The sequence below is a fragment of the Cuculus canorus genome, chromosome 4, assembly GCF_017976375.1.
Source record: "Cuculus canorus isolate bCucCan1 chromosome 4, bCucCan1.pri, whole genome shotgun sequence".
NCBI lineage: Eukaryota > Metazoa > Chordata > Aves > Cuculiformes > Cuculidae > Cuculus > Cuculus canorus.
The window spans coordinates 2,124,463-2,138,385 of record NC_071404.1 but is presented as its reverse complement, the minus strand read 5'-3'; the positions used below and the strand labels follow the sequence as shown (position 1 = coordinate 2,138,385).

General features: G+C 48.1%; 1 protein-coding gene across 3 annotated transcripts in view; it reads left to right on the top strand.

The window, feature by feature from the left end:
• SFXN5 (sideroflexin 5) overlaps positions 1–13,923 on the top strand; it is a 123,724-nt gene that overhangs the window by 20,377 nt on the left and 89,424 nt on the right. For all 3 annotated transcript variants that reach the window (XM_054065879.1, XM_054065881.1, XM_054065880.1), the window contains exon 3: positions 1,573–1,650. In XM_054065879.1, coding sequence (XP_053921854.1) covers positions 1,573–1,650 — 78 coding nt within the window. The remainder of the gene's footprint in view (positions 1–1,572; positions 1,651–13,923) is intronic.

Here is a 13,923-nt window from a genome sequence, read left to right as displayed (position 1 = left end):
ATGGTTAAGGTTGGAAAAGCCTTCTAAGATCATCAGGTTGAACCAGAGATCATCAATCATAGAATAGTTTGGGTTGGAAGGGAACTTAAATGATCATTTAGTTCCAACCCCTCTGTCATGGGCAGGGACACCTCCCACTGGATCTGCTTGCTCAAAGCCCCATCCAACCTGGCCTTGAACACCTCCAGCGATGGGGCATCTGCAGCTTCCCTGGGCAACCTCTTCCAGCGTCTCACCACTCTTATGGTGAAGAAATTCTTCCTTATGTCTAGTCTAAATCTGGCGCCCTCCAAATTATGCCCGTTGCCCTTAGTTGTATCCCTACAAGCCTTTGTGAACGGTCAAACTTTGTTTACAAATCCAACTTCATGGTCTTAGAGGTCTTTTCCAGGCTTCTACCTCACACCTAGTGGTAAAATATTGTCCACTGTGGGCTTTAACTATTGTTCTTTGGGGTTCTTCATGCTCTCAACACAGCCTAGTGTCCTTCAGGATGGGGGATGAACCCACCAGCAGTCAAGAGTGGTGTCTGAGTCTGTGCTGGCTTCCGCCTGGCTCTTCCCTCTCCAGTACATGAACTGGGAGCCAGGCCAGGTCTTTGATCAAAGCAGTTTCCCTGTGGACGTCACTGGGAGATATTGATCCGAGAGTATTGTGTGGATACCGGTGTCTTAGGTGCGTGTTCCATGTTGTACCTGAATGAATCCATTTTGTCATAAACTATTATGAAGATGAATGGATTTAACCTCAAAGAATGGAGATTTAGGTAAGATCTTAGGAAGAAGTGTTCTTCTATGAGGCTGGTGAGACGCTGGCACAGGCTGCCCAGAGAAGTCATGGATGTCCTGAAGGTGTAGAAGACCACGTTTGATGAAGCTTTGAGCAACTTGATCCAGCGGGAGTTGTCCCTGCTCATGGCAAGGGGTTGGAACTGGATGAGTTTTGAGGTCCTTTTCAACCCAAACCATACTATGATTCTATATTCAGTCTTTAAGTGAGAACTCATGAGTGTCTGAGATTTCTCATATTACTGGTATCACACTGGAAACTCTCAAGGTTTTTATGATGTCTTCTACAGATGCATTGTCAAAGGGAGTTATTTTGTATTTTCACTTTTCTTTCTTAGAGACATTAGATTAGACATTAGGAAGAAATTCTTCACGATGAGGGTGGTGAGGCACTGGCCCAGGTTGCCCAGAGAAGCTGTGGCTGCCCCATCCCTGGAGGTATTCAAGGCCAGGTTGGATGGGACTTCGAGCAAGCTGGTCCGGTGCGATGTGGTCCCTGCCTATAGCAGGGGGTTGGAACTGGATGGGCTTTGTGGTTCCTCCCAACTCAAACCATTCTATGTTTTTATGATTCTTCCTCTCCAGCGCTCCTGCAGGCAGCAGATCTCAGCCAACCAGCAAAACAAATGTCCATTCATCCTTTTTTTTATATCATACGAGTCAAAATCCCCATCATAAGTTTGCACAAAAGAAGGTAGAATTCTGTAATTTAAATTTATTGCCTCCAATAAAACAATTTCGTGCAGGACAAGTCTTACAGACCACGCTCTTGTTTTCTTTGCAGAGCCGTCTGAAGGAAGCGGTACAGCTCTTGGAGGATTACAAGCATGGGACTTTGCCTCCGGGAGTCACCAACAAAGAGGTAAGAGGGAAAAGCCTTTTCTTCAACTCCTGCTTCTTTCAGCCATTTAAAGGAGGGAGGACGAGGTGGTGTTTTGGGCTGTTTCTGTGCTCAAATACTCTGCTGGAGGGCTTTTTTTGGTGTTTCCACCAGTGAAATCCCATATAGACGTCCTTCAGTTCATTGCCTACTTCTGCAGTGTTGCTTCTGGTCCCTTGAAGCTCAGCTGCCGGTGTCTTATAGTGAATTTGGGTTGTTTTGAGGGTCCCACATCAGAAATGTGGCTGAGCAGAAGTGCTAGCCAGGGGCTTGCAATACAAACGTACAAATCTTTTATTTAGAATAGGTAGAAAGTTTGTGGTTTCTGACTTGCAGAGCATCACGGTTTAGCACCGACTCAGCCAATTGTGGCAGCTAAAACTGAGCAGCTGTGTCCCAATTCCCTTTGCCCCCATCCACAGGGAAAGGGGAATGGGAAGTCATAGAATTATAGAACGGTTTGGGTTGGAAGGGACCTCAAAGCTCATCCAGTTCCAACCCCACTGCCATGGGCAGGAACATCCCACCGGATCAGGCTGCCCGAGGCCCCATCCAACCTGGCCTTGAACACCTCCAGGGATGGGGCAGCCACAGCTTCCCTGGGAAGCCTGGGCCAGGGCCTCACCACCCACATTGTGAAGAATTTCCTCCTTATGTCTAGTCTAAATCTGCCCCTGTCCGGTTTATGCCCATTGCTCCTCGTTCTATCACCACAAGCCTTTGTCAACAGCCCCTCTCCAGCTTTCTTGTAACCCCTTTCAGGTACTGAAAGGTCCCTCTGAGGTCTCCTCGGAGCCTTCTCTTCTTCAGGTTGAACAACCCCGACTCTCTCAGCCTGTCCTCATATGGGAGGTGCTCCAGCCCTTGCATCATCTTTGTAGCCTCTCTGGACCCGTTCCAAGAACCTGTTCTCCTTCTTATGTTGAGAATTCCAAACTGGACACAATACTCCAGATGAGGTCTCACAAGAGAGGAACAGAGGGGCAGAATCCCCTCCCTCCCTGCTGGCCACGCTGCTTTGGATGCAGCCCAGGAAACGGTTGGCCTTCTGGGCTTCAACATGATGTGTAGTGATCTGTAGTGTGAGCGTGGTGTGTACGACTGTGCAATGTCATTGCTCTCCTGATCTTTTGGTGTCCCTGCCTTCTTTCAACCTGAATCTGATGTGAAGAAAAAAGAAACCGGGGTTGAGGGAAGGCAAAAAGCAAAGAACGATGAAGCAGCAGATGACTCAGTTCCCATCTGCCTTCAGGGAGATAAAATGCAAGTCATTCGCTGTGGCAAACCACGCAGACTTTTGACCTACATTTTGGGTTTGAGCGGTGACGAGCCCAGTCTAAACTCAAAGTTCATTCACAATTGCACGGAGAGAGAGCAAACAAAAGTATCACATTTCTTGTTTCCCTCAGTCATGACAAGATACGAAAGAGGTGGGCTTTGTTATGCAAGTTGGAGGGATTTAAGTGTGAAATAAAGGTATAAGGTGGAGGAGGAGAGAGAAAAAGATGCCAAAAGTGACTTAGTTATGGAAATCTTAGCGTAGGTGGGTGTTGGTCTCTTCTCCCAAGTGACAGGGTGAGAGGGAATGGCCTCAAGTTGCAATGGGGCAGGTTCAGATTGGACATCAGGAAAAATTTCTTCACGGAAAAGGTTCTGAGGCCCTGGCAGAGGCTGCCCAGGGAGGTGGTGGAGTCTCTATCTCTGAAGGGATTTAACAGGTGAGCAAATGAGGTGCTCAAGGACATGGTTTAGTCATTGACAGGTATGGTTGAACGCAATGATCTCAAAGATCTTTTCCAATCAAGCGATTCTATGATTCTATAGCAGTGTCAAATGTAATATTTTTTCTAGTAAAGTCTTGACATGTTCTACTTTGATCACAGTTCTAGAGAGGCGGCTGCCTCTTCCCTGGAGGTGTCTGAGGCCAGGTTGGATCGGGCTTTGGGCAGCCTAATCCAGTTGAAGATGTCCCTGCTCACTGCAGGGGCGTTGGACTGATGACCTTCACGGTCCCTTCCAACCCAGACCATTCTATGATTTTATGGTTTACTTAGCTGATAACTTGAGTGTCACACACACCTCTGGGTGGAGTTGCCACATGCTGGCAGAAGCCCAGCAGATGCGAAGTAATTTGATTTTTTACTGATCTGGGGTTTTTTAACCCTTTTTGGACTGTGACCAGATCTGATCTCCTTGCATTTACTGCTGGCAATGTGTGTGTACTGAGTGGTAGCTTGGCTCGTCTGACTTGGTAGCGGGATTTGATCTGTGAGAGCCCAGCGTGCTCTTGTTCTTCAGCAAGGACACTGGGTAGAGCTTCATGTGATGCTTGAGCGAGAAGCACTCAGCTTTATATCCTTTAAGAGCTGATTCAGGTTTGGTTGCCAGAGCCCCTTAGAGATGCAATCGCTATCTTTGCGACGGGCTCTTTGGGTATGGATTGCGTACAGCACGTGTATCGAGAGATGCCTGAATGGGCTTCGTAATCAGAATTAAAACCATAATCACCTTAGAAGCCTTCAAAAATAGGAGTTTGCGCAGAGTTTTAATGCATGAGCTTTCTGAACAACCCAACACCCCTTTCAAATATCAGCTTCGAGATCAAGAAGACAAGTTGTTTTGACAGAGTTGTTTCGCTAATCTCTTGCCTGATCCACTTTTATGGTGCAGAATGTTTGACAGTGTTCAAATTCCCTTTCCTCCCCCCCTCCTCATTCAGAAATCCGTGGCTCTCGTGAAGGATGGCAGGCAGGAGCTGAAAGCATCCCAGCAGCTCAGCACAATCTATATGGCTTGCTGAAATGGTTTCACCACATGAAAAATGGAAAATATAAGAGCCTAAAGCTATGTAACGTCAAGTATCTCCTCCACACTTCTCTTCTTGACAGGGCTCTTGTGGAACAAGTCTTTCTCTTCTGCATTTTCAGAGCAGATTTTTCAAAATGAGATGAAATGGAACAATTAAGGCCTATCTAAAGTAAAAAAACCCGAAGAGCCGTAATCATCTAAAGAAAAAAACTCTGTAGAGGCATAAATGTACTTTGCTCCAGTTCCTCATGACCATCTCTTAGCCAGTTCCCAAAATAAAGACGATTCATGGACACCAACGCTGCCAACACCTACATCTCTTCCACTTCCATAAGAATCATGGAATGAGTTGGGTTGGAAGGGACCTTAAAGCCCTTTTTGCTCAAGTTCTTGCTTAAAGAACTTCTTGCTCAAGTACGTACCACTGAATAAAATATTCACCGAGCAGCTATTCCATCTCCGTTTTGCTGCATAAATAATTGCTGTAGTTATGATAAAAAACCATGTTTTTCAAACATTATTTATAATGTAGGAATAAACCCTCTAGTTTCCCTCAATAAAAAGCTATCAGCAGTCTGGCAGCTATCGAGTTACGAGATCAATTTGTCCTTTTTGCTAATGACACCTGAGAAATAGGTTTTTACCAGCTTGAGTTAATGGTCCTTTTCCTGAGCGGTGCAATCTTTCCAGTTCAAGAGCAAGAGGAAGAGCTACTGGATGAGTATGAGACGTGAAAGAGGGGAGATTGGGATGAGATCTTAGGAAGAACTCTTTTCCTGGGAGGGTGGGGAGGCCCTGGCCCAGTTTGCCCAGGGAAGTCACGGCTACCTCATCCCTGGAGGTGTTCAAGGCCAGATTGGATGGGACCTTGAGCAGCCTGATCCAGTGGGAGGTGTCCCTGCCCATGGCAGGGGAGTTGGAACTGGATGGGCTTTGAGGTCTCTTCCAACACAAACCATTCCATGATTCTATGACTCTAGATAGGACAATTTGCTTTTTATTAGATACGAAGTTGGCTGTTTCAAATTCCTCTTATTAAACCCCACCAACCAAACCCATTTCGGTGTGGTAGAAATCCCCGCACTGTAATTAGCTCCCTCAGTGACGAGCTTTCATGATTTCCAAGTTTTTCTCAAAATGAAAATACATTCTTGGTGATGCAACCATTTGAGGTTCATTTCTGGTCTTTTGGTCATTTGGGTTAAGTGTTTTAACAGGAATGAGAGTGTGCTTGGAGGGAGGGGATTGTTCCGCTGTGCTCCGCACTGGTATGGCCCCACCTCGAGTGCGGTTTTGGGCACCACAGAGTAAAAAGGATCTAAAGATCCTGGAGAGTGTCCAGAGGAGACCACAAAGTTGGTGACGGGTTTAGAGGAAGCTATATGAGGAGTGGCTGAATTTACTTGGTCTGTTCAGTCTGGAGGAGACTGAGAGGAGACCTCCCCGTGGGAGCTTCCTCACAAGGGGAAGAGGAGGAGAAGGCACTGATCTCTTCTCTCTGGTGAACAGTGACAGGACTCAAGGGAATGGCAGGAAGATGTGCCAGGGGAGGGTTAGGTTGCACATTAGGAGAAGGCTCTTCACCCAGAGGATGGTGGAGCACTGGAACAGCTCCCCAGGGAGTCACTGCCCCAAGCCTGACAATATTCCAGAAGCATTTGGACAACGCCCTCAGACTCGTGGTGTGAGTGTTGGGGTGTCCTATGCAGGGACAGGAGTTAGACTCGATGATCCTTGTAGGTCCCTTCCAAGTCAGGGCATTCTGTGGTTCTATAATCCTGTCAGCTCTTGGTGCCAGAATATTTGGGAAAAAAAACCCCCAACATTTAAAATATTAAAATTCTCAAGCCTTTTTACTCCTCTTTGCCTTTGTTTGCCCTGCTTAGGAAAAGTACCTGGTATTAATTAAAGAAATTCCTCCTAATGTCCAACCTAAACCTCCCCTGGTGCCTCTTGAGGCCATTTCCCCTGGTCCTGTCACTGGCTACCAGGGAGAAGAGACCAGCATCCACCTCTTTACAACCTCCTTTCAGGCAGTTGTAGACAGTGATGAGGTCTCCTCTCAGCCTTCTTTTCTTCAGACTAAACAACCCCAGGTCCCTCAGCCAGCTCTCACAATCCTTGTTCTCCAGCCCCTTCCTCAGCTCCATTCCCTTCTCTGGATGCGCTCCAGCCCCTCAATGGCTTTCTTGGAGTGAGGGGCCCAAAACTGAACCAAAGATTTGAGGTGTGGCCCCACTAGGGCTGAGTCCAGGGGCACAATCCCTTCCCTGCTCCTGCTGACCAACCCATGGTTGATCCAAGCCAAGATGCCATTGACCTTCTTGGCCACCTGGGCCACTGCTGGCTCATGTTGAGCTTCTGTCAACCAACACCCCCAGGTCCTTCTCTGCCAGGTGAGGGGATGCTCTGCCGTTTGAGACAATGCTTTCTCCTTCAAATATAAGGCTGGTAGAACATCAGACCAATAAATAAGGCTTAAGAGCAGACGTGTTCTCTAGCTCAGGAGTGTTGGTGCTGAGGTTCAACCTCAAACCAAAAGGTTCTACCAACCACAGTTTGGAATGATGTTGCTTTTGTCCTTTATCCTCAGGTTTCTTTCCCTAATTCTGAGGACTGCATCTGTGTCCTCTGTGTGCGTGAGTCCCTTTCCCAACCTGTCCAACAGACCAGCACAGATTGGAAGAACAGATTGACGCTGGCATGTCAGCAGTGGTAAAAGTTAAGACAAGCAGCACTCGGCAGTTCTCAGACGCGGAGAGATTTCAGTCACTCTCGGTTTTCCTCCACAGCTGCTTTTTTAGTGTGATTTTTTTATGCTCAGCGCTGCAGAAATGCGCCCTTATAAAGGCTGATGCATAAAACACCATTCGGGCACCCAAGATCTGCCTTGGAAGGGCTGAGGTTTCAGGATGAGCTTCAGGCTGCTCTTCTCTTTCAGCTTACCCCCCCCAGAGAGTGCCTTGGACTTTGATTTTCTTTGTAGGATTCCCTGTAGTTATTCATGCTTGAGCTACGCTGCTGGCATGCCCAGCAAAACGTGTCCTTTCTGGTGTGTGCTGAATCATTTTTACCTTTGAAATTAGGATAGAAAAAGCTGCTGTGAAGCTATCAGTCTAGTATCAGTTGCTCATCAGCCTAATATCGCTCCAAATATTGAGCGGCTTGGCTGCTGCTGCTCAATATTTGGAGCGATATTAGGCTGATGAGCAACTTAGGATCGGAGCCTTGATTTGCCTTGTTGATAGATTCATGCCACTCTGGCCTAAAAACTTAGTATCTAACCAAGAAGTTGAAGAAATACGATGATGAAGGTTCTTTGTCCTCTTCTTCCTTCCCTCTGTCCTCTCCATCCTGATGTCAAACGGGCACCCCGGTTTCTCCTTATGGTCCTGCCAGCAGAGAGAGGTAAAGAGCCACGGAAGAGGCTGAGGGTGATTGGTGTGTGTTGAAGGAGGGCTCTTGATGCTTTTTCTCTGTGAGGTTTGTGGTTTTGTTGTGCCTCAAAGAGGTTTAAAAATGTTTAGAATTAACTCAACGCAGCCCTTGTATGTAGGAAGCTGTTAAAGGATCATGGAATGGGTTGAGTTGGAAAGGACCTCAAAGCCCATCCAGTTTCAACCTCCCTGAGTGGAGGATAAAGTCACTCTCCCAGCAGGGACGTGAGGTGGAATTGCAACGTGCTCTTCTTGTGGTGTTCATCTACGCTTTGCTGCAGTAATTAAACCAAACCACAGGGAGAGGCGAGTAAACCATGGGTAGATGCCACCAAAGCTGTGGGACTTGGATGTTCACTCACAATACTGCAGTCTCTTTGAAAAGGGTAAAGAAAAGGTCTGAATGCAGCTCATAGAATGATAGAATGGTTTAGGTTGGAAGGGACCTTGAAGCCTACCCAGTTCTAACCCCCTGCCATGGGCAGGGACACCTCCCACTGGATCAGGCTGCTCCAAGCCCCATCCAACCTGGCCTTGAACACCTCCAGGGATGGAGCAGCCATGGCTTCTCTGGGCAACCTGGGCCAGCGCCTCCCCACCCTCACAGGAAAACATTTCTGCCTAAGATCTCATCTCAAACTCCCCTCTTTCAGCTTAAAACTGTTCCCCCTCATCCTATCCCTGCACTCCCCAATCAAGAGTCCCTCCTCAGCTTTTCTGGAGCCCCTTCAGGTACTGGAAGCTGCTCCAAGGTCTCCCTGGAGCCTTCTCTTCTCCAGGCTGAACAACCCTACCTCTCTCAACCTGTCATACAGAGATGACTCTGTCCTTAAACATGCACCCGCAATCAAGTCGGAATCTATTTGATTGATCATTCCCTGAACTGTATGTGTGAACTGGTACAAATTTGTTCTGTGCCCAGAATTCCGCAAGGGAAAGCGCGATGCCATGGCAGCGTGAGCTGATCTAAGCCAGCTCTGCCATGGCTCTGTCTCCTCTTCTCCCGGCCATGTGTTCCCACCTCCTTGCTGGCTTGCACTGGCACAGCTGGTTCAGCGAGCTGATCTTAATAAAACCTAAAGCTCCCTTCCCCCACTCCCAAAATGCTTCTTATTTTGACTTGTATTCCGTCTGCTCTGGAGCGCACGCCTGGGATGGGAAGGGATAGAATGGTTTGGGTTGGAAGGGACCTTTACAGGCCATCCAGTCCACCCCCCTGCAGGAACGGGGACATCTTTAACCAAATCATCTTGCTCAGAATCCCAACCAACCTGACCTTGAATGTTTCATGGGGTGGTGGTGCTGTAAAAAGATCCGAGCTTGAACTGCTGAAGAGAAGGCTGTGATGGAGGCAGGAGGTTGATCCCAGTTTCATAAAGCCAAGACTAAACACCTTGAGCCATGGATCTTCTGCTGACCAAAATCATTGTAGCTCCAAGACACAGGTGTTTGTGTTTTTTGATCCATCCAGATCTTCCTCTTTGCCTTCTCTAGTTTGTAGGCTAATTGAGGCTGGAGGGGACTCGGGAGGTCATAGAATCATAGAGTGTCCTGGGTTGGAAGGGACCCACAAGGATCTTCGAGTCCAACTCCTGTCCCTGCACAGGACAACCCCAGCATTCACACCATGTGTCTGAGGGTGTTGTCCAAATGCTTCTGGAATATTGTCAGGCTTGGGGCCATGACTGCTTCCCTGGGGAGCTGCAACAGTGTTCCACCACCCTCCGGGTGAAGAATCTTCTCCTAATGTGCAACCTAACCCTCCCCTGGCCCATCTTCCTGCCATTCCGTTGGATCCTGTCATTTGTTGCCAGAGAGAAGAGATAACAGAATCACAGAATGCACGGTTGAAAGGGATCTCAGAGACCAGTGCCTTCTCCTCCTCCTCCCTTTCTGAGGAAGCTCCAGACCATGATGGGGTCTCCCCTCAGTCTCCTTCAGGCTCTCACCTAGTCCAACACTGGTCCCTGGATTTATTTCTGAAAATCTGTCTTTCCCTTTGACTGCATTTTTTCCTGTACATGCTTGTTAGGACACACGCGTGACCCAAGGGCTGGAGCACCTCTGCTATCAGGACAGGCTGAGAGTTTTGGGGTTGTTCAGCCTGGAGAAGAGAAGGCTCCAGGGAGACCTTAGAGCAGCTTCCGATACTGAAAGAGGCTCCAGGAAGGCTGGGGAGGGACTTTTTCCAAGGGCTTGGAGTGGTAGGATGAGGGGGAACGGCTTTAAATTGGAAGGGGGAACATTTAGATTAACATTAGGAAGAAATTCTTTATGAAGGGGATGATGAGGCACTGGCCCAGGCTGCCCAGAGAAGTCGTGGCTGCTCCATTCCTGGTGGTGTTCAAGGCCAGGTTGGATGGGGCTTTGAGCAACCTGATCCAGTGGGAGGTGTCCCTGCCCATGGCAGGGGGTTGGAACAGGGTGAGCTTTAAGGTCCCTTCCAACCCAACCCATTCCATGATTCCATGGTTCTATTACGTTCAGCAAGACCTCAACCCCTTTCACAACGAGCTAAACCCCACAGAATTATTAGTGTGTCCCCCTCTGCCATGGCAGGGGATTGGAATTGGGTCATCTTTAAGTTCCCCTCTAACTCAAACCATTCTATGATTCTATGCTGTCTATTTGTTAGAAAACAGGAGAGCAATGAGACCTCTCTGTAACCCAATTTCATACCCTTCCAAACTCTATCCTGAAAGCTTTAGTCCTACAGCCCCAGGGAGTGGTTGGAGGGGAATATAAGGGCTGTCCCTGGAAGTGGTCAAGGCCAGGTTGGATGACGCTTCAAGCAACCTGATCTAGCGGGATGTCCCTGCCCATAGCAAGGGGGTTAGAAGTAGATGATCTTTAAGGTCCCTTCCAACCCAAACTATTCTATGAATCTATGATTCTATGGCAGGGGCGTTGGAAGTGGGTGATTTTTAAGGTCCCTTCTAACTCAAACCATTATATGATTCTATAAAAATAAGCCCAAACAGGATGGTCTGTAACAAGAGGGAAAATGCAGCTCTTTGAAGTTGTCCCTTGGAGGCAGACACTTGCTATTCTCCAGCCAGCCCCTTCCTGCGAGCGTTGGCGGAGCACGAACCGCGGTGTGTCAGTTGTGACTTCTCACTCTTCAGCCTTTCCAAATGTGGTTTTGGCAACTTGCTGTTTTGAAACTGTTTCATTTCTTCCCCATTAGTATCAGTGAAGTGAAAAGAGCCTCACCAGCCTAATGGGCAGATATTTATTGCTGTGTTCTCCCTTCAATCATGTTAGCAGCGGGAAGAGCCGCTCATGCTGTCCCAGACACAGCAGAGAACAATGAATCTATCAGAGTCTAAACAGCATCCCTTTTGGGGAATAATAGCTTTTCTTAACAGTGTTGATGAAGAGTGAAGAGGTCCATTTGCAGTAAACTGTACTTTTTTTTTCCCCTTTGGTCTCTTGTAGGATAGGATAAAATGTGGATATATATCGGTTCTCCTGCTGCTTCCTTTTCTTTGTGAGGAAGTAGGCTGCCTGCTGGTCCAGTGGCAGAACTTGAGAGACCCATAGAATGGTTTGGGTTGGAAGCGACCTCAAAGCCCATCCAGTTTCAACCCCTCTCCCATGGGCAGGGACACCTCCCACTGGTCCAGGTTGCTCTAAGACCCATCCAGCCTGGCCTTGAACATCCACAACTTCTCTGGGCAACCTGGGCCAGGGCCTCACCACCCTCACAGGAAAACTTTTCTATGTAAGATCTCATCTTGATTTCCCCTCTTGCAGCTTCAAACCATTCCCCTTTGTCTCATCCCTACACTCCCTGATCAAGAGCCCCTCCCCAACTTTCCTGAAGCTCCTTTCAGTACTGGAAGCTGCTCTAAGGTCTCCCCAGAGCCTTCTCTTCTCCAGGCTGAACAACTCCACCTCTCTCAACTTGTCCTCATACAGAAGATGTCCAGCCCTCAGATCATCTTTGTGGCTTTCTCTGGTCTCGATCTAACAGCTCCATGTCCTTCCTGTGCTGAGGACTCCAGAGCTGGACACAGGAGTCCAGGCTGGGTCTTGCAAGAGCAGAGCATGGAAGCCTCTCCCTTGCCTTTCTGGTCCCGCTGATTTGGATGCAGCCCAGGACACAGTTGGCTTTCTGGGCTACAAACACACATTGCTGGCTCGTATTGAGCTTCTCATCCACCAGCAACCCAAGACCTTCTCTTCCAGGCTTCTCTCCACTGCCTGTAATTGTACTTGGGATTGCACGATTAGACCATCTCTTTTCTGCAATCTAAGCGTTGTCTGTGATGCTAAGACAAGTCAAATATTTTGGACATCATTTTGGACATCATTTTAGATGTCATTTTGGACATCATTTCTGGACCTTCAGAAGAAAAAAGACACCAACGGAGCTCAGGCAGGAGTAAAGAAACCGTGTTCACTGCTGCTGTTAATGCTTTTACTCACTTACAAATTGTCTTTGCTTCATCTTGTCATCTGAGGATTAAGAGGATTTATCTAAAGTCACATCTAGATTACAAATCAGATTAGATCTGCAAGCTCCATATGGCTAAAATAGGCTGAAAGCAATCTGATCTTAAGCAGCCTGGTTGGATTAGCAAGGCTGGTTTCCGAAGCTGTACTTTAAACCCTGTAGCGGTATGTAAAAAGGGGAGATTGGGATGAGATCTCAGGAAGAAATGTTTTCTTTTGGGAGTGGGGAGGTCCTGGCCTAGATTGCCATGGGGAGTTTTGGCTGCCCCATCCCTGGAGGTGTTCAAGGCCAGGTTGGATGGGGCTTAGACCAGCCTGGTCCAGCGGGAGGTGTTCCTGCCCAGGGGGGTTGGAACTGGATGGGCTTTGAGATCCCATTGAACTCAAACCATTCCATGATTCTATGATCTAAGTCCTTCTCCAACCCTGGTGCACGTAATGGTTTTGGATGAATGCTTCTTATTCTGCTTAAATCTTTCCATTAGAATGCTGCCAGGATTAATTAGTTAATGTTTATTGAGTGCTGAGAAGCTGCAAAGTGTTATTTAAGTGCTATCTTTTTTTATCGGTTGGAACTTGATTCTGGTTCCACCTACGCTTGGTTTTGTATCTGTGCAAATCCGTGTCTTTCACTGGAATTGCTCCCCATTTCCAATCCAGTTCCCAACGCTGTGGGAAGTGCTGCCGGCCAGGCAGGAGCCTCGGCTGATCCTCTTCAACAGGAATTGTTTCTCAAAGGCTTTGTGGTTCAGCAGATGGGCAGCTCGTGGTGCTGTGACTCAACGGTGCTTAGGATAGAGGAGTCTTCCATTGGCATCCAAGAAGAGGGACCTGGACAAAGGGACCTGGACAGGCTGCGTCAATGGGCCAAGGCCAATTGTATGAGATTCAACAAGGCCAAGTACCAGGTCCTGCAGTTGGGACACAACAACCCCGTGCAGCTCCAGGCTTGGGGAAGAGTGGCTGCAAAGCTGCCTGGCAGAGGAGGACCTGGGGGTGTTGGTTGACAGTGGCTGAACATGAGCCAGCAGTGGCCCAGGTGGCCAAGAAGGCCAATGGCATCTTGGCTTGGATCAGAAATGGCGTGACCAGCAGGAGCAGGGAGGTGATTCTGCCCCTGGACTCAGTGCTGGTAAGGCCGCACCTCGAAACCTGGGTTCAGTTCTGGATGTCTCACTCCAAGAAGGACATTGAGAGGCTGGAGTGTGTCCAGAGAAGGGAACAGAGCTGGGGAAGGGCTCTTTGAAATTACTGTTCCTCTTCGCCCAAGCAATAGGTGGTAGGACGAGAGGATCCGGGGAACTACAGGCCTGTCAGTCTCACCTCAGTGCCAGGGAAAGTCATGGAACAGGTAATCTTGAGTGCTATCATGAAGCACACGCAAGAGAACCGGGTGATCAGGCCCAGTCAACATGGGTTTACAAAAGGCAGATCTTGCCAAACTAACCTGATCACCTTCTATGACAAAATCACTCAACTACTGGATGGGGGAAAGGCTGTGGATGTAGTCTTCTTGGACTTCAGTAAAGCCTTTGACACAGTTTCTCACAGC